We start from the raw sequence: 21572 nt of genomic DNA, 5'->3' as shown, positions 1-21572 counted from the left end.
TCACCCAGTCAAAGTCTTCTCGGTCCTCGGGCGGCAGCAACTCTGTGGAGGTTGACGGTGTAGGCCAGCGAGCGGTGTAGGCCAGCGAGCGATGTCGGAGCAGCGTGGCAGCCTGCCTGCTTGATGTCCCAGTTGTTCTGCTCCTTGATTGACTTGGCGCATGCCCTTTTTTACTCGTTGGCTTCCCTGACGAGCTGGAAGAAGAATAGTCTCGTCTATTTGGGGGAAGCCTGCCCAGCTCACTGTTGCGCGGGTGGTATTCAGTGAAAAGTCAGGGGTACCTCTCTTGCATGTGTACGCAGGTACACACGTTACAAGTATCCTGTCGGAGTGCAGTGTCGAGATAATGCAACTTGCGCCAGGAAACGCTCGCGCAGTCCTTCCCTTTAATCACGCCAACATTGCCTGATGCATGCTGTTAAGTCTTTCAATAGTAAAGTAAATGAAACTACTTATCGTAAATACATAAACCACTGTAATGAACTTTCATGCCTGATCGACTGGTTAAATAAACACTGAATCCTAGTCTTAACCAGTGGCACCAGCTGAGGGTTTTTATTCCTAACTCTAGATGGAAGTTACCTACATCTCCTCATTTCACACAAGATGTGTGGTTGCTGTCTTATTCATATGTTATGGAAAACGTATTTGTTATTTCGGTGTGAGCTCTCATGGTAGGAGCTCTCATGGTAGGACTAGGCACTGGGCTAGTTTATTGTTCACATTTATTCTTCCTGTTTGTTTCTTGCATTTTCTTCTTTTTCTCCCGGTATTTTTTCACATCAATTATTAAATACTTATAAGTGCTTGATTAAATTTTTGTATAATTTAATTCATTGTCGTTAAAAAAAATGTGTTAGCTTCTTCTAAGCCAGGTTGGGAAAAGCCTTTAAATTAATAAATTAGCTTTGTGTGTAGTATTTACTGAACAGCTATTTTGTCCTGATTGTTACGTGGTTGATGCGCTGTGTCGGTAGGTGAGCAACCTGAACCTGTACCGGCTGGGGCGACGGAAGGTGTTTGGGGAGAGCATGATAGCCACCAAGTTCGAGCCCCACGACAACTGGCTGCCGCCGTGCTACTACGTGCCGCGCGAGCTGGAGCAGGCGCTCATCGAGGCGGGCGTGCCGGCCAGCCACTGGAACCAGGTGCGCTCCGGGCTCCGTGCTCGCGGGGGCCTCCTCTCGTTGGTGTCTCTAGCATTCACGCCTTCAGTCCTCAGTGTAGCAACCCAGCAACTCAGCGTGCTGCTAGGCGGTGCTGGCAGTACATATGTTCGCGAGTCGACAGTGTCGTGTTTAATGTCATGGGTTTTATCATGGTAAAAATAAATGTCGTCGGCTCATTGCATTGATATGCAGTGATGTGACTTTTTTTTTATTGAGTTTGGTTTTCGTTACATTTATATGCAAATAGCCTTTGAAAAAAAAAACTGGTTGAAGTGTGTGTAATTTTTTTTTTTTAATTTTTAAGTTAAATCATTATTTAAATTAAGAAGCTGATCGTTTGAGCACCCTCTCCTTTGTTTAATGAACATAAGATTCGTTGAGTGGTTTACATGGTTTGTACCATGAAATTCTTCATAATCATATTGTCGATAGTTTGTACTAACAGCATGTAGTTTACTTATTCTCTAAGTTTACAAATTCTATTTGATCAATTTTATTTATTTACTCCAGCAATGAACTGATGTTCAGGTGGTTCTTCAAACGATGGTGCCTGTGAAGCGAGGGAGTGTCGGGCTGCCGGTAGCAGTGAGCTGCTGTCCAGCTGAGGTTGTAGGTTGGTTCTTGAAGCGATGGTGCCTGTGAAGCGAGGGAGTGTCGGGCTGCCGGTAGCAGTGAGCTGCTGTCCAGCTGAGGTTCTAGGTTGGTTCTTGAAGCGATGGTGCCTGTGAAGCGAGGGAGTGTCGGGCTGCCGGTAGCAGTGAGCTGCTGTCCAGCTGAGGTTGTAGGTTGGTTCTTGAAGCGATGGTGCCTGTGAAGCGAGGGAGTGTCAGGCCGCCGGTAGCAGTGATCTGATGTCCGGCTGAGGTTGTAGGTTGGTTCTTGAAGCGATGGTGCCTGTGAAGCGAGGGAGTGTCGGGCCGCCGGTAGCAGTGATCTGATGTCCGGCTGAGATTGTAGGTTGGTTCTTGAAGCGATGGTGTCTGTGAAGCGAGGGAGTGTCGGGCCGCCGGTAGCAGTGATCTGATGTCCGGCTGAGATTGTAGGTTGGTTCTTGAAGCGATGGTGTCTGTGAAGCGAGGGAGTGTCGGGCCGCCGGTAGCAGTGAGCTGATGTCCAGCTGAGATTGTAGGTTGGTTCTTGAAGCGATGGTGTCTGTGAAGCGAGGCAGTGTCGGGCCGCCGGTAGCAGTGATCTGATGTCCGGCTGAGATTGTAGGTTGGTTCTTGAAGCGATGGTGTCTGTGAAGCGAGGGAGTGTCGGGCTGCCGGTAGCAGTGATCTGATGTCCAGCTGAGCTTGTAGGTTGGTTCTTGAAGCGATGGTGTCTGTGAAGCGAGGGAGTGTCGGGCCGCCGGTAGCCCCTGTGTGACCGGGCGCTATGTCGCGCAGGCGGATCTGCCCGCGCTGCGCGAGCTGTCGCGGGAGGAGATCTGCCGCCTGGTGCAGCAGCGCAGCGAGGCCCTCGGCCCCGCCGGCCAGCCGCACAGCCCCTGCAGCCTGGAGGCCCTGCCCTGCTTCATCCCCTACAACCTCATCACGCAGCACAGCATCCCCGACAAGAGCGTGGCCGACTGCGTGGAGGCGCTGATCGGCGCGTACCTGATAGCGTGCGGGCCGCGCGGGGCGCTGCTCTTCATGGCGTGGCTGGGCATCTGCGTGCTGCCTCAGGAGGGCAGCGACGGCAAGGTGCGATATAGTGTGTGTTCCCCATCTACGACAGGGATAACCATTTAATGTTTTACTTAAATGCCCTAACACGCATGTGTCAATATTGAATGTTAATTTTTTATTATTTATTTTTTATTGCAACATAACTCATTGTTAGAGACCGGAAAAATTCGCGGATTCATTCGGCGATAGGCTAGAATTCAAATACATATACCTTGTAGATGATTTTGCTATTGGCTTACTGTTAGTCTGGACGAATCTCAACCAATTATACACCCTCAACCAAATAAGGGATCGAATCACAGTCAAACCAGCTGGGACGACTCACAAGTCGGCAGCCAATGAACTTGGCATTACTTGCCCGAGTGTACAGGGGAATGCGTAGACTATCCTGAAGGCCGTCGAAACCGCGAATTTTTCCGGTCCCTACTCATTGTTGACTAAAATATTGATTAACGTGTTGTTTTTTTTTGACGTGGTTAAGATGTATAAGTGAGCGTTGAGGTGTGTCCGACCCCAGGTGCAGTACGGGACCCTGAGCCCCCCTCCGTCACCCCTGCTGCGTCATGTCCGCAACCCCGAAGCAGACCTCGAGAGCTTGCTCGACGGTTACGACGTGTTCGAGCGTCGCATCGGCTACATGTTCCGAGACCGCAGCTACTTGCTGCAGGCTCTGACTCACGCTTCGTACTCTCCCAACAGACTCACCGACTGCTACCAGCGACTAGAGTTTCTCGGGGATGCTGTTCTGGGTGAGCTTCATTTGTTTAATCTTGGGGCGAACTGCAGTAGTCTGCGATTGAGTCACTACCTTCTAAACAGACAGCTGTGCATTGTTCTACCATGTTTACCTATCTAATCCGTGTCATTTCATAGTGTCGGTGCCTTTCCTGAGTCCTGAATAAAGTGTTCACTCTTGACTTTGCACCAGGCAGTGAAGTCTCAACCGTCACTGAAAGAAAGAACGGCAAAGTGGCAGTTGCCATTAGCAGCATAAGATGTTCACTTTCCTCTGAAAATTGTATATTTAACTAACTGCTTTTTGAAAATATTTATTTTTGTGGCTCCTTATGATGTTAATGCAGCGTATTTCCCTGGTCCCTCAAATGTGCTGAGTCTCTGCCGGCCGACTGAGCTGTGTGGGGCCGTGTGTGCAGACTACCTCATCACGAGGCACCTATACGAAGACTCTCGCCAGCACTCGCCGGGGGCCCTCACGGACCTGCGCTCTGCCCTCGTCAACAACACCATCTTCGCGTCGCTGGCCGTGCGGCACGGCTTCCACAAGTACTTCCGCCACCTGTCGCCGGGCCTGGGCGAAGTGGTGGACCGCTTCGTGCGCATCCAGGAGGAGAACGGCCACACCATCAGCGAGGAGGCGAGTTCTCGATGCTGCCGGTGCTGGTGCATGCTGTTATGACGAGTTCTCTCCTAAGGAAAGCCTTATTACCTTCTATCTCTAATGGGGCTTGAAGGGAATAAGGGGTTATAAAGTAAGGTCTTGACATTAACTTCAGTTCCACTTCAATTTACTACTAACTATTACAATTGTCAACGCCGTCACCCGTTGAGTTAAATCTATAAAATATACTTAAGTCAATCTACGTGCCTCGCTATCACACCTGTGAGTCTCTTACCTCCGCTCTCTTGTCTCGCGCTCGCGGCAGATCTCTCGGCGAGGCGGGAAGCGGTGATGAGTCACGCGACGCGCACCGGGCTCTGTCTCGGCACGGCCACCCTTGGGGCGTGGCTGCCGTATTTGAGACCTTGGGTCCGTGGCATCGTTGACAGTCCTCGTTCCTACCCCCTCTCGACCCCGTTCGCTTTCTGCAACGGTGGCCAGCCTCGTTCCGAAGCGCTGTCCCAGTATTTCGCGCTGACTCCGCTGTTTCCGCAACGAGGCCGGCCCGCACATCGCTGCAGGTGTGTCGTAACACTGCGTTCTCCCCACTGTCGTTCCCTTGGTTTCATTGTGTTCAAGTAGCTGAGCTGGTTAGTCATGCATTGTTTATTCATGCAACCTGGTTTTTCGAGAACAGATATCGAACACCAAAAAAATTTAATCATTATTTTATTAATCATACAGAAACAGTATACTAACTAGGTTTAAGTTTTTTTTTTTTTTTTTTTTCACCCACCTGACACTACTGTAGTAACATAAACAGATGCTAGATTGTGTTAGATTACGAACAAATAAAGCAGTCTGTAGCAGCGAATGTGAAAGATGCACAAATGGATATACATATGTATTCTTCTTTTGCATGAGGAGCGTGATGCATGTTTAACGAATATATTTTTCTGTAGCTGAGGCAAGCATAAATTACGAACAAATATATTCTCACATAGCAGTTAAAAGGTTAAATCAAATATTAGATACGACGAAAAGAATGTATTGGTTTACATTAGGTCCTTCAAAATCCTTTTGATGCTAACAACATAAGATGAGTCGAAAATACCTTGCAGATGAATGTCGCTCACCGATAATCGACTATTATGTCTTGACTGGCCATACTATCCAAGGTAGCAACTACATATCATGTTTCTTTATTGTAATTCTTTTTTGCTCAGATGTTTTCTTGTTCTGTACGTGACTGGTGTTGTTTAGAACAACTGACAAAAAAATAATCAAAGCAGGTTTGATGCAATGTGCTACGAATGCAGTGAAGTGTTGAAGTGTGGTGTTTTCGGTGCAGTACTACCTGATAGAAGAGGACGAATGCGAGGAGGCAGAGGACGTAGAAGTGCCCAAAGCCCTGGGTGATGTGTTTGAGTCGGTGGCCGGCGCCATCTTCATGGACAGCGGCATGTCGCTGGATGCTGTGTGGCGGGTCTACTACTTCATGATGAAGACAGAGATAGGTTTGTATCTACTTGTCTCATTGTACCTTTAATTCTTAGTTGCATCACTGTAATGCATTTTTAATTTTATCCTTTTTATTTTCTTTTCAGAACAGTTTAGTACCAATGTCCCTAAATCTCCGATACGAGAACTACTTGAATTGGAGCCAGAAACTGCAAAGTTTGGGTAAGTTCGACACTTCAACTTTTATTCTGTGTACAGATTTCAGAAACAATGTGTGGAGTACAGCCTATAAATACCGTGGTTGTGATGTACATATGTTATTGACTTGATTTTTATTTAAACTTGTTTTTGATGTGTAAACATCTTAGCTCTTGGTATACGGCATTTGATATGAGTAATTTTGTGAAAATCAGTAGAAGTCGATGAATGGAAATGTGCAAACAAGATGGCGGACCCACATATCTTTATGTAGCAACATAAACCCGTATGTAGTAACTTTCGTAAACATTAGGAGTCATACCAAACGCATTGGTGTGCCAAATGAAGCTTTATGATAGTAAAACTACTGTGCATTATATTTGGTAAAATAAAATAGTCATAGTTAAAAGTAATCACTAGTTTTAAAATATCTAAGAAAAGAGGCATTATAATGATTATAACACATATTCTCCTTGCGGATTCCCAACAAGATTCACGTTTAGAAATTTTGTTTCTTGAAAAGCATATATTTTATTTATCATTATACTTATCATGCTCAGCATAATATTTAAGAATTTTTTACGTTGTGTCAGAGTTTCATATTTTAAGTTTATTTGCAACATAAACAACATGAGAATATATGAATTTGTTAGTTACCGTGGTGCTGAAAGACTTGCTCACTTCTTTTTATTATAATTAGTTGGAAATAATGCATAAAGTTTTTTCGCTTAGTATGTAGTTTCAAAATGAGTATTACAAGCCATAAATTTAAGGCTGTTTGACTACAGACTGCACGATCAAACTACGTTATTTGGTGCTTATTCGGATGACAAAGAAGCTCCTAGTTGTAGATCATGTATTGAGAGAAAATGTAATGGCATAACTCTCATTACATACATACATAAAAAGTAACATTTAAGTAAATGTGAACATATATAATTATCTCTAATAATATGGTAACACTTGTGATTATATTTTTTGAACAATACATTCTCCTTATAAATTAAACTTATTGGATAGCATGATGGTAAAACTTAGGATACGTATTTGGAAAGTAGAGAAAAATTTCATTGCAACGTACCTGAGAAACCCCATAGTTTCGGCACTTAAAAATGAAACACTAACCGTACTTTAAAATAAACTATTACACTATGCACAAGTCTTGTGCGAATCTGAAAATACATTCTATGTATAAAGTGAGGAATCCTTAAAGGTCAGGTATTTTATAATGATGTTCCTCTTGTGGGCTCGAGTTACTGTGCATCCTTCCTGATAGTGGCTCTCGGTGGTTTTCCGAAACAACCCAGGCAAATGCTGGGAGGTTCATTCCTAAAGGCCAGTGTTCCTGACGTGTATCATGTGAGACCCGCCTCTCATGATCTCATTGGCAATACCTACCTACTGTATCACTAGTAGACAGACATACACTAAAACCATTAAACATTGTCTCTAAGAAGTAATCATGAATTTGATAGTAAATTAATTAATTCTTTATTTTCATGGAGAGTCTTGAGCTCCTAAACTCTTAGAATATATGATTTTTTCTTTTTGTATGAATGACAGGAAGCCAGAGAAACTTGCAGACGGAAGGCGGGTTCGAGTGACGGTGGAAGTGTTTGGGAAAGGCTCGTTCAAAGGTATCGGCCGCAACTACCGCATCGCCAAGTGTACTGCGGCCAAGTGCGCGCTCAAGCAGCTTAAGAAGAAAGGCTTGCTGTCGAAGAAGCTCTCCGTGATTGGCAGATAGGTGCAGCCGCTGCAGCAATCGACCATTTGCATGCCTTATCCATGACGTCGTCCGTTCAGAATATTTACCCGTGACCAAAAAAAGATTAGGCTTTGTGTGATAGTTAGACACACCTGTATTTGGTGGGAAAATGAACTGTTTGTAAGATTTCAACATTCTGTATTACTGTTGAGCATGTTTTCCTTTATTACGAGTGATTATCAGGGAGAGGCTTTCTACACTAGACTGGCCAATGAGAGTGCGTGCTGTACTGCCGAGCTCCCATGATTTACCTGATAACAGCCACACAATTTTAAACACTACTCTCCCAACCATTACAGCAAGGAAATGCCAGTATTTTGAGAAATGTGTTGATATGAAATATTTTTGCCTAATACAGGTGTGTCTAGTGATAATGTTTGCAATCACTGTTTAAAAGTGCTATACCATTTAATGAATTTGACATGGTTACAATGTAGCTACATAATTGTTAAAATATTATTGTATGCCTTGAAGAGGATCTCATAATCTTAGCATTTGTGGGGTTTCGAACCATCATCATCAGTAAAGAACTGTTATATTAATTTTAATGCAAAGCATTTAATGGTATATAATTTTTTTTTTTGCAGTTTATTAACTTACGTATTATATCTATAAGTATAAGGTAATAAAATTTTGTAAATCACAATATTATGTGATGGGAATTTTTCTTGAAGAGATCTCAGTAACATGTGAGGATTGCCATACAATAGAGCCTTATTATAATTTAGAAGACTTAATATAAAACATTTAACAAACTTATTCTGCTTGCCGCTCTCTGAACCAAGTGACTGTTGAGCTGAGGACTGTAAGTCACACCCGTCACACATGCTGTGACAGGGGCAGCACTCAGCGTCAGCGAGTATGTTTCTTTGCAGGAGAGGGTCTAGGCCAAATTAACTCAACCTCAGAATGGGACTTGAAAAGTCAACGTTCCCCTTCCTTTTCAGTTGTCAGTTTTAAATGTGGTTTTTTGTAGTTATTATCAAGTTAGTTTCAACTCAGTGTGCGTTTCAAGAAAACGTTTTTTTTTTTTTTTTTTTGCCTTTTTGTGACTCAAGCTACTCTCGCTAGCAATAATAAATGCTATCGAACCACCTGTTTATCACGTTACTTGCTTTGTTCTGGTCTGAGATCACGATCATGATCCTGTTGTAAGCTAGACTGTTGTTCAAGGGCTCTATTGTGTTGTGGCGAAATGCCACTCGTGTGTTTTGCTCAGCCATGTCATCAAGTAATGACTTCATTGATCACGAAAATGATTGAAGCTTGCGGGTGTTTTTTGTTAGCATTGTTACCTCATATAAAATATTAGCAAGTTGAGCGTGTGGTTAGCAATGCCTCAAAATGTGAAGTTACTTCTGTGTTAATGTTTAGTTAATATTTCCTTGGTTGTCTGACTTAAATAACGACGTATCAGTGCACACCGTTTGGTCAAGTGTACCTTTGTTGCACCTAGTGCATTCTGTCTACAGTGCATTCAGCACTGATGCTTTAGGTGGTCACAAGAGATAGTAGCTTTATCTCATTTCTTATTGGTTCACAGGCAGAAATACAACCAACTATGCTATAGAATATAAATTTTACTGTGTTGTTTAAAAATTATGTCATTTTTAGTATTTTTTTAAGTTGTTTTTACTTGGCTTCACGTGTATTGATGTTACAATCACTACAATTTTCATAAAGAATTTTTTTTGTCAATTTTATAAAAACATATTTTTTTCTTTATAATTAGGAGATGTGACAGGATAAGGTAAGTTTTTTTTATATGTACAAGTTTGACTATTAATTTATTTTAGGTTTATTAGTTATTTAAAGAGTAGGTCATAAATGTACTTGTAATTACAGAAATTAAAACCTGGGATATGTGTAAGGGTTTGGAAAATAACAGCAGCAGAAGTTTGTAAATTATTCAAGGAGAGGTCGGTCACAAACGGGTTCCTGTTGTAACTTGACAACATAGTTTTTATGCATCTTAACGCTAGGTGTCATCTTGTTAAATGACAGCAGTGACTGCTGTTAGGTACTTATTGTCTGTCTGCAGCGAAGGTCATCTGTAAGGCCGAACAGCTCGCGGCTGTGGGTCAGTCATTTCCCGTCTCCTCCATGTCGTGTGCCGTGTGCCGTGTGCCGTGTGCCGTGTCAGAGTCGTGTCAGCCTGAGCCCTCTGCTGCCGACCACAACAGAGCAGAGAGGCTGTGCATGCCCGCGTACACGCCTTAGCAAACATTATGCCTTCCTCTGTGCTCGACCTTCGAGCTGTCTTCAGTGCTGCGTTGGCCGAGAGTGCTGCCATTTTCATCCGTGGTCGTGACCGAGTGAGGAAGTTAAATGAAACTGCTGTCATTTCTGCTTTGCTGAATGAAATATGCCAATAATATGAGTTAAAATTGAATATTTGCAGTGTTAATGCTGCTACTTATGTGTGTGTCTGTGTGTGTGTGTGAGCGGGTGTCATGTACGTTAATGTCATAACGTGTAACCACGACAATATTGTTTATGTTGGCAATACTAACTGTCCACCAAGTATGCCTGTTGAGCAAGTTTTTTTATTTTTAAAATTAATTATTAAATAGGTAAGCATAAACAAAGGTTTTTGCAGTTATAGAGTAAAATATAGCAATGATTGCATTTTTAACTGTAAAGTACATGAATAGTTAAATGCAAGTATGTTGCTGAAAACAATTAGGGGAACACAAGGGGTGTGCTTGTCATTGTTTCTCTCAGAGTTAACCCTGTGTGGAAATGTATCGAAACTGTTTGGTGGCTCTCAGTTTTATCAGACGGCACTTTCACCTCAGACTATTCGCATGCACAGATGGTCTGTGTCTAGGGTTGCCACGTTGCTCAGTATGTGGTGTTGCCCCGGCGACGAGTGTACAACGCTGCAGACTGAAGCGTAGTGGAGGCGTCACAACGGAACATCAGACGGAACCCCGACTGACCCCTTCCAGCTGCGCAAATATCATGTCAGCATGTTCGCCTAACACATCCTGTTTAGTGTTTAGTACCTCACGCACTGGATTTTTTTTGGTTTTTAAGGCATCGGCCTACGCAATCTGTGTCCCTTTGCATCTGTGGCTGAGCGTGTCAGCTGTTTTGATCTCTTAAGGCACTAAACAACCAGGGAGAAGGAAACAGACGGGCTTGTGGGTAACCCGGCAGGATGCGTAGCTCGTGGACTTCTGTGTGATGGACTGATGGCGAGTTGATGAACTGTGTCGTCACTCATAAACTGTCCAGTGGGGTAAGTCCCACAGACTGGTGTGTTCTGCCATTATTGTGTACAATACCACCTTTACTATACTTTTTCCAGATTCCAAAGTAATTTTTTTTTATAAAGTAGGAAAGCATAATAGTAGGGAAATATAAAATTTTTCACACCATACTAGCAAACTATGATAATACAGAAAAGTGGTGTAAAATGCAGTCAGTTTTAAAATTTTTGGTTGTTTTACAAATTATTTCTTATCATCTGTTGACTTTACTGCAAGCCAGTCGAAACATTTGTTATGGAATTTGTTTTGTCTTCTCAAGTTACATTCCAATAGTAAAAGGATAACAAAAAGTACCAAGTGTGTTCCTCTAATGGTTTTTAGTAGTGTATGTTGTTTCAAAGTAATATAGGTCAAAATAAAAATATTGTGAACTCAAACAAACCAGTAGAAAATACTACATTATGTTGAAGATTAAGTCTTAATGAACCTCCTTTGTGTATTTTTTTTATCTGTGAATGAGTTCTGCCCTACAGTCTTAATTTTTTGCACAGAGTAAATGTAATAAGAGTACCAAATACAAAAATGAAATTTTAAATATAATTTTAAAAAATGGAAAATTTGTTTTGCGGCTTTGTTAGACAGGACAGAAAGAGCATGGTAATGTCAGAACTACAGTCCAATGTTCTGGTAATTTGTAAGGTTGTATCTATTTTGGTTCGATTAAACTTACTGAATAAGGCTGATGTTATAGATAGGCGTGCTGCCTACAAAGCTGTATCATTTTAAAATTTACATTTGTAATACAGTCCCCTTGTGATAACTAATAACCTAATCAAGTGATAATATTAGATCAATTATTGTACAGTTTTGTCTCTGTACCTTATACTGTTAACATATTAATTTTGTGCAGTCAAAAGTGTGGTATGCTTAAGATTGTTCAAAACTTGTGAAAGTGTGTAAATGCACAGGATTTTATTGAAAGTAACTTAAACAATCAAAGTGGTAAATAGCTTATGAATCTGCCAATAACCCATTTTAAGACTAAGGATATTTTACATTCCTAGATTTGGATAAAATGAAAACTGCCGCATATGTGTCTTTAGTTTGATGACCAATTTAGTACAAGCATTATGCTTCTTAGCCGACTGGAGGTGATGACAGACTGCGGAGTCGTGATGGTTCTCAGCCAACCGGAGGTGACTACAGACTGCAGAGTCATGATGGTTCTCAATCAACCGGTGACGACAGTCTGCGGAGTCGTAATGGTTCTTAACCAACCAGAGGTGACGACAGACTGCGGAGTCATGATGGTTCTCAGCCAACCGGAGGTGACTACAGACTGCAGAGTCATGATGGTTCTCAGCTGACCAGAGGTGATGACAGTCTGCAGAGTCGTGATGGTTCTCAGCCAACCGGAGGTGACGACAGACTGCAGAGTCATGATGGTTCTCAGCTGACCAGAGGTGATGACAGTCTGCAGAGTCGTGATGGTTCTCAGCCAACCGGAGGTGACTACAGACTGCAGAGTCATGATGGTTCTCAGCTGACCAGAGGTGATGACAGTCTGCAGAGTCGTGATGGTTCTCAGCCAACCGGAGGTGATGACAGACTGCAGAGTCATGATGGTTCTCAGCTGACCAGAGGTGATGACAGTCTGCAGAGTCGTGATGGTTCTCAGCCAACCGGAGGTGACTACAGACTGTGGAATCGTGATGGTTCTCAGCTGACCAGAGGTGATGACAGTCTGCAGAGTCGTGATGGTTCTCAGCCAACCGGAGGTGACGACAGACTGCAGAGTCATGATGGTTCTCAGCTGACCAGAGGTGATGACAGTCTGCAGAGTCGTGATGGTTCTCAGCCAACCGGAGGTGACTACAGACTGCAGAGTCATGATGGTTCTCAGCTGACCAGAGGTGATGACAGTCTGCAGAGTCGTGATGGTTCTCAGCCAACCGGAGGTGACTACAGACTGCAGAGTCATGATGGTTCTCAGCTGACCAGAGGTGATGACAGTCTGCAGAGTCGTGATGGTTCTCAGCCAACCGGAGGTGACGACAGACTGCAGAGTCATGATGGTTCTCAATCAACCGGTGACGACAGTCTGCGGAGTCGTAATGGTTCTTAACCAACCAGAGGTGACGACAGACTGCGGAGTCGTGATGGTTCTCAGCCAACCGGAGGTGACGACAGACTGCGGAGTCGTGATGGTTCTCAGCCAACCGGAGGTGACGACAGACTGCAGAGTCATGATGGTTCTCAGCTGACCAGAGGTGATGACAGTCTGCAGAGTCGTGATGGTTCTCAGCCAACCGGAGGTGACGACAGACTGCAGAGTCATGATGGTTCTCAGCTGACCAGAGGTGATGACAGTCTGCAGAGTCGTGATGGTTCTCAGCCAACCGGAGGTGACGACAGACTGCAGAGTCATGATGGTTCTCAGCTGACCAGAGGTGATGACAGTCTGCAGAGTCGTGATGGTTCTCAGCTGACCAGAGGTGATGACAGTCTGCAGAGTCGTGATGGTTCTCAATCAACTGGTGACGACAGTCTGCGGAGTCGTAATGGTTCTTAACCAACCAGAGGTGACGACAGACTGTGGAGTCGTGATGTTTCTCAGCCAACCGGAGGTGACGACAGACTGCAGAGTTCAGACTGATGGTTCTGAGCCAATCGGATGGGGCCTCAGACTATAGATAGTTTAAATTTTGTATTGTAGATTACTATGAATTAAATGATACAGTGAAATCTCATTACAACATATCTGCAAATTCCCACCGTTTTGGAACTTATTATAAAAACTATTTTATACTGAACTGTTGCTAAATGTAAAAAATCTTGTAGTAATCTGAAAATATATACTTTGAAGTGAGAAATCCTTTAGAGTGAGGTACTTTATAATGAGGTTTCACTGTATAGTGTATCATCCAAGGCAGACACTGAAGAAAAAAGTAAGCATTAAGTTTAATATAAAGCAGAAGATCGGGTGATGTTCCTGGAGTGCAGTATCGTACCCTGGTTGTTGATTTATTGAGTCTGTGCTAATCCGTGCACCCAGTTGCGGTGGGTGGACATCCGAGCTCCAAAGACAATGACTGCTAAACTAGTTTTTAATTTGAGTCGCCGAAGAAACAAAGTTAACACTCATGTACTTTCATAAAAATTACACCAAGACTCTTGTATAATATTTAGTGATCTGGGGTGATTTCTAGAAAATTTTTTAGTATGAGCACAACTTCGCCCTTACATTTTAATGGAAGCTGAATAAGATGCAAAACATTCGGGACGTGGAAAGTGAAAGTTTACATTAATAATTAATGTGCTTTAGAGGCGCATGGCTTTAGCTTTACATTCACCCCTTGAGATTGATGGCCTAGTATTCACATGAGGCACACACATCTCTGGCGGGAGATCAAAGAGGAAAGTGTGCGGGGTAAGTTAAGTTGGGGGTGAAGTCAGCCTGTGTGAGCATCATTCTGCCAGTTATGACGTGCCTAGCCCCGGGGGTCGGCAGACAGTCCAGTTTGATCAGCCAAATATTAAGTAAACAGATACTCCAATTTTTTTTTTATTATAGAGATGTGACTTGTATTTTCTCTTTGTCTACATGGAATTTTAGGACAATAAAAAGAAATAAGCTAAAATCATAATATATTATTCACGAATTCAACATAAAGTCTTAAAAATAAAGGCTACATAGGGTAAAAAAACATAAATGTAAAAAAAAAAATATGGTAGTCATTTGTAGAGCTCTACGATAAAACAAGAAAACATAATTTTTTTTTATTTAATTGACTATTAAAATTTAAAAAAAGCAAGTGGCGAGTGTGGTGGCGGGCGGTGCGATGGTAGGTGTGAGCGCACCGGTTGATGACATGCGTTGTGATTGTGCCGTTTGATTTTTTGTTCAGCATTTTTTTTTGTGCTAAGGCAGTGCAGTAAGTTTTGGAGTCTAAAATCCTATGAAAAAAGCCGCAGGTGGCTGGCAAGCCGCGGTCTGCCGGCCCCTGGCCTAGACAATTCTAATACAGGCTTTAATGTTGTTGGCAATAGATGATGCTAGCGTAGATTAAGTGTCTAAGATCAATTGTGACAGTTCAACATGACATTCTGCTTAAGACAACCCTGTATTTTCATAAGAAATGGTGCCTAATTATAAAAAAAAAACTATTACAACACTAAATTTTGTTTACATCATTCAAATAAACCTTTTGCTCTGTGTGGACTATTTACCTGAAGCTTGCATTGCATCTAGAAATTATGGAAGCTTATCTTGCTATCTGTGAAACCAAAGCGGTTTACTGGTTTTGAAGAAAATTCCTTCGAAAATGTCTTCACCTACCACAACACAGAAACAAGCAACAGCAGTCAACGTGCTCTGCATAAATAGCAAGAAGCAACTCAAGACAACTGATGACGCTTGGTTAAAAGAGTATTATTTATTTTGTTTGATGTCCATCCTACGCTAAGGTTCAACAAATCACAACAACGTTAGCAACACGTGCCTTGTTCACACACGAGGAAAAATCCGGCCCGGAGGACGAAAATTGTTGAGATTTACGAAATTTCAGTGTCTGTCCAGAAGACCACAGAATAACCTGAAGAATGAAAAATGAGAGATGCTTACTACCTAGCCATTTGAAACTTCACCGCAGAAAAAATGCTGTGTAGCGCGATTCCATCATCGAGAAGTTTTGAACTTCATTTCCACAGAGGTCAAGGATGTTTACACACAAAGAAGTATCCAACATTGAGAACCGTACAGTAGTGTTCATGGTATCAAGAGACATTGCAGCATCAAAGGTTTCATCCCTAAGTGTATGTACAATTCTGTTTAACTTTTTATGCTTCCAGAAGTATGAGTTACATTATTTTGGACTTAGTGGTATTTAAACTGTGATAGTTTGTGCTAGTGGCTTTTTTCGAAGATTAAATTATATACCTGAGCAGAAAAGTGATACAAGAATGTTTTAGTCATATTCTAATATTAAAATAGGTTAGGTTTAGTCTGTACTGCTTCTGACATGACTGTTTCTTTCATTGAGCCAAACAACACTTTTAATAGCACTGCCGCTCTTAAATTTCTGCTGATAATAATGTGTATTTAGTTATTTTTATCTAATCTTGTACTTTGGACATGTCACTGTAAATATGCAGTATTTAAGAACTGTAAATTTTTTCTGGGCTTTAAACAAAATAAGGTGACATTACCAAAGTAATATTGTGACTTGTGCATTTGCTGTGATAGTTTTGTGTACTGTTAATTTGCTGGTATTGTACGAACAAGCAGCTGTGATCGTGGTGATTAGGATAGCGACTACAGAGAAGCTTCTCACGCAGGAAGACACACGTTTCTCAGTCATTACTGCAGTTTCAAATCAGATCGTAAAAGCATTAAATTAAAATTGGCTCCTCTGGTTTTCAAGAAACCGAAAAACTACAACACAGTAGATAATTTTAGGTTCATAGTTTTGTGTAGGTAATGGCTTGGGCCAGCACGAGTCTTCTGCTGTGGAGATTGTGCTGGCTGGCAGCTGTCAGACGTCGTGCTTACTGATTGCATTTGTTATTGTTCCCAGGCAGTTCCATAGCCCGTGTGGGAACGATTGTGTGGAAAACTAAGTGGTGACGTGTCGGACATATTCACAACCGAGGATGGTTATTGTTCTGAATCTGATGTATTTACAGAGGCTGCTGCAAAGTTTTGATAGCTTGCCAAGGTCATTTGTGTACATCAAACGTGATGTAAGTTGTATATTCAAATAAATGGAATTTCATAAAGCTGAATTATTATGCATAGCATTATGAGATACGTCGATAATTTTCTAAACACTTTTTCACAAAATAAAATAATACGCATTAAAATCTTTCAGCTTTATATACTTGAATAATATCAATGGTTCAGCTTATCATCTGTGTTGTTCCACATTTTCCAGGATATACAAGGAATGTTCGGAAAGTTAAGATTTTCAATTATTTTTATCAGGGAAGCTTTATTACACTGATACAAATTCTATGTAATGGCAGAATATATTGGTTTCGCTATTTTTCCACATGATCTTCTCCAACATTTACACATTTTTCGTACCGTGAAATTAATTTGAAGACGCCCTCCTGGTAAAAATTTTAGGGAGTTGTTGACAGCCTGTTGCAGTCTGATGGTGCCAGATAGGGCAGTGGCCCAGTGGATTCAATCTCTCCCATCCCAGGGCTGGCAGTGTCCGAGAACAAAACCTGTTATTTACAAGTAAGAATGTGTTGTCTTCCTGTTGTTTGTTAGCAAAGCCCCCAATGACTGTTATATTGCAATATTTCCTTTACAAGTCATATCCAAAACTACAGTGGTACCAAATAATGATGAAATGTTCAAGGACGGGTCTAGCTTGTCTTCGGTTGGCCATAGTGGAGATTTGTGTGTTTGATCCGAGCGTGTCTAACTCTTGTAGCAAAGGTTACAACTTTTAATTGTGATAGTTGAATGCATTTTTATGATAAGTCGTTTTGTGTTTTTTTTTATCGGCAAACAGTTTTTAGTTTAGTTGGTTGATGGGTTTAGTGGGTGGTTATCTACTTGCCATAAAATGTACATATTCCTAATGTCAGATGATGTGCCCATGTTTGTAAAACCAGTCTACCTTGTGATTGTGCACACACTCTGCTTATGTTGTTTATCACCTCTGCATGCGGAAGATGATTTGATAATGGAGTCTGACATGTGCAGTTGTTGATGACAAGACTAAGCTGTGACTTATTGTTTTATAGTACGTCAGCAGTACTCAAAAATAATGACTGTACCACTTTTCTTATGTACTCTAAATTTGTGGTGTAAGTATTTAATGCCTAAAAAAGTTCAAACATTCTGAAAACAGCTATTTCAAATTAAAAATCATATATCCTATATGCCAAATAATAAATGAAATAACTAAACTAATGCCATTAAAATTTATTAATTGAATGGGGAAAATTTGGAATATTATATTTTGACAATATTTGAGCATCTTTAGGTGGATTAGGTAGGCAGGGTCTTGAAATTGATTTTAAATAAAGGATGAACCTTATTTTTTTAATTTATAAAGGGAAATATTAATACAACTGTATTTCAGTTATTTGTGTGAATAATGTCTTTCTACTACATGAATCTGGAGTGCTTGGTTACATTGCTAGCTAATGTAAATTTAAATTTATCTCAAACAGATACTTGACTGTCAATTGTCCATAGTTTATAAGTGCCAGTCTCTTTCACAAATCAGCAATTCTGTAGTTGCTGCTAATCATGTTGTGAACTTGTTTTTGTTTCTTTGTGATGCAAAATAATGATGTGTCCAACCCAATATCATGTATGTAATGTCGTAATATCTGTAGTCGGTCAAAGTTATTCCGTAAGGTATCGCCTCCGCAAGGATCCATTTTTCTATGGCTCTGATCCAAGTAACTTGAACCAGAAATTAAAAAAAAAGTGTAATCTTACTGAACTGTAGCTTCAAACAAAAGTATTAGGTGACAATGATGCTCACAATACCGACACGATTCTTGTACACTTGCTGTTTGTATATTGATAATTGTAATTCAGGAATATTGTTGTATAAATTAGAGCTGTACGTTGTACGTCCCTGTACCTCGAAGGATTATGACTGATGGCTTACTCTAAGCCACAGGAGATCTTGGAGCTACGAATAGTGGTTCAGCAATTAGCCATCTTCAGCTCTTTTTTCCACAGGTGCATTACTCTCTTCAACTGTCTGTATTATTTTTGATAAACTCTGGTGTATTATGAACAGTATTTATTATCTAAATGTTCCCTTTTTTGATTTTGGTGGTGCATTCCAACAAACAAGCCCTCTCAGTTCATGTTTACCTCGTGTTTGTGAAGTTTCGCTAGAGAGAGAGCTTCATATTGAATAGTGATGGGTCTGTCATAGTATTTTATTGAGTCTGAGCCTGGTTCAGGTTCTGTCAGTGCACACATTGATTCTCATATTGTTTCTTTATTCTAGATTGTTTTATGTTTGTGAGCACCTTGTAGTCAAAGTCGCCTTATCTTATAATCAAGATCGCCTTGAATTCTAGATCGCCTTACATTCAAAATTGTCTTAAATTCTAACTTAGTATGGTTTTTGAGTTCATTTTATGATCAGATTCCTCTAGTAATTGGTTTTTTTTTTTCTTTTTTTTTTTTCCCCTCATTCTAGTTGTTAATATTTCACTATATGAAACGTTTGATTCTTTGTTTCTGAATCTTATTGAGTAAATCAGTGAAATCAAAGAATTTAATTTAAGACCCATCACTAATTTTAAATTATTAATGTATTTCAGTGCATTCATCATAATTCAATCTAATAACCAGTTCATTACTAGATACAATTTAGTCTTCTTACAAGTATAATTTGTAATTGTGGTTGTAGTTTTTTCATAAGTGTATTGTGGTCTAAGATTGTAACTTTGAATTGCCTTAAATAGTCTGGCAGTAGATGTTTATTGTGATATATATCATAGAGGATGTGTAAGTTTTATCCTATTGCATTCATTTTATAGCAATGTGAAACAGATATCTCAGTCTTTTTACTGCAACTTTTTTGTGATTATTCATATATTATGTTTACTAGAGGTGACTGAGCCAGGTACGAAATTGCTGAGAAAGCATGTTTTCTCACAAGATATTACCAGGCTTAGGATTCCTAGCAATTTATGGCATCAAGATGCTGTTACCAAAAATCTGAAAGTGGCATATTTCAGGTGCAATAGTAATACTGTAATACCGCTGGCTAGAATAAAGCTGTATTTAGATTAGTGTAATAATGTTTAGTGCATGGTAATAAAATAGTTGTACTAATTGTAGTTTATCAGTATGCAGTACTCAGCATTATTTCTTGAATCCTTTTACGTTGTGTTTTTTATTGTTATTCTTGTGATGATTATACGTTGTCTCCAAAAACTCAGTTTCCTGTGTAGCAGTTCAGATAACACCAACATGTTTTTTGTAGTTGTTTTTAGTGTTGTTAAGAGTTGCTTGAGCCCCTTTTGTAAGACCATGTACATGCATGGGTTTGTGTCAGTAATATTGTGTTAGGGTTTATGGGTCTCTTGTTTATGTTGTTGAGATGTTGCAACTTACTCTGGCGAGAATGTGATTGTGTGTGTGTTCTGGAGAGAATGTTGCCATAAATATGGCCTTTTTGGGTATTTTCACTAGAGTTGTTCACAGAGGTCTTAGAATCTCAGTTTAACATTGAGCATGTGAGTGTTCCCTCGTAATCTCTCGAGTCCTCTGACATTGTAGGACGTTGTCAAATTATCAAAGTGCGTTGCACCACTGACTCATCAGGTGTGCTAGTCACTCTAATGTCATATGAAAATAATATGGATTTCCAAAAAAAAAAAAAAAAAATGGTGTAGTAAATTTTTATCTTCTTTGGTGTGGTTTTGGGTTGCTTTGTTGTTTATAGCCACCCTTATATTAATGTTGAAGATAACTTAATTCTTTACCATGTGAACAGGAAACTTCTATGATGTGTAATGTATGTTGTGTAATATAACCCTAAAATGTGGGTAATAAATTATATATTTTAAACATGTTTGCATGTGAAATGTGACTCTATATTACTGATTTTATCAGAAATTATATCGTGGGACAGTTTCTCAATTTTGAATTTTGGAGGAAATATTTTAATTTTATGTAATGAAAATATTGTAATGAAATTAATTTTTACAAGTTTCTGTAAAACTATCAAGTTTATTGAAGTGGTGAAGAAATTGTATGTTGATAATATGCAATAACAGGAAACTATTGTATCCGATTTTCTACACATACCAATACAAACTAAATGAAATATTAAGTGTAGACGTGCCAACTTCATGTTACACAAACTAAATCATTAATGTGAGCTCTATCTTACTTCTTTGCATAATTACATTTTTCACGTTTCTAATTTGGTAACAGATTTAATCACTAGTACTTAATGCAGTATTTATTTTCAGTTGCCACTCATTAACAACGGACAGTACATGTTCGTAATCAAAGTCAAGATAATTAAATCATTTTGATCAGCAATCCCAAAAGGTTGAAGCAACCTCACAGTTAAAACAGAGACAATGATTTTTTTTTTCTGGGGGTCCAAACAATAACATCCAAACAGTGTTCTTTGTCGATATTGTATGTGTACTCGATGCGATAAACTCTCGGGCAGTACAGTGGCGTAGCCAGGATTTGTGTATGGGGGGTTTAAGAAGCATGCCCCCCCCCCCCCCCCCCCCCCCCGTATTAAAGCGGGGGGTCCGGAGGCCCTCCCCCGGGAAAATTTGGATTTTAAGGTGTAAAATAGTGCTATTTTAGCAGTTTTCGGTACTTAAATTTAAATAATGTAAGGGTAAAAATTTTATTAATTTTAATATGAAATTTGTTTGTGATGAATAAGAAATAAATTAAAGATTTGGTGCTAAAGGGGGGGGGGTTGAACCCCTAAACCCCCCCCCCCCACCCCCCACCCTGGCTACGCCCCTGGGGCAGTAGTCAGTGCTCAAAGGGATGGAGTGGCTGGTTTGTTTAAGACAAGGCCATTGCAGTGTGCCAGCTAAAAGACTGCAGCGGGCTTCTGTCTGTCTCGGAGACAACCTACTGGGTGATAACTGTCAGAATGACTTGTTGAGGACAGGAGCGTCAGGACGACCATCCACACTCCAGAGGTCAGCCGAGACAGAGGGAAACTGCAGGTGACGTGTGTCACATGCTTATACCATGTCCGTACCAGCTGGGTGGAT

The 21572-nt window shown here is 40.7% G+C and overlaps 1 protein-coding gene across 2 annotated transcripts in view; it reads left to right on the top strand.

Moving 5' to 3' along the window:
* LOC134537411 (endoribonuclease Dcr-1) overlaps positions 1-12396 on the top strand; it is a 44196-nt gene extending 31800 nt beyond the window's left edge. For both annotated transcript variants that reach the window (XM_063377798.1, XM_063377797.1), the window contains exons 24-30: positions 978-1148; positions 2558-2854; positions 3357-3588; positions 3994-4214; positions 5530-5695; positions 5786-5861; positions 7401-12396. In XM_063377798.1, the coding sequence (XP_063233868.1) occupies positions 978-1148; positions 2558-2854; positions 3357-3588; positions 3994-4214; positions 5530-5695; positions 5786-5861; positions 7401-7584 (1347 nt within the window). In that variant the 3' untranslated portion in view covers positions 7585-12396. The remainder of the gene's footprint in view (positions 1-977; positions 1149-2557; positions 2855-3356; positions 3589-3993; positions 4215-5529; positions 5696-5785; positions 5862-7400) is intronic.
* Positions 12397-21572: the final 9176 nt, after the last annotated feature.

This window comes from Bacillus rossius, chromosome 12 (genome assembly GCF_032445375.1).
Source record: "Bacillus rossius redtenbacheri isolate Brsri chromosome 12, Brsri_v3, whole genome shotgun sequence".
NCBI lineage: Eukaryota > Metazoa > Arthropoda > Insecta > Phasmatodea > Bacillidae > Bacillus > Bacillus rossius.
This window is presented reverse-complemented; position numbering and strand designations above follow the sequence as displayed.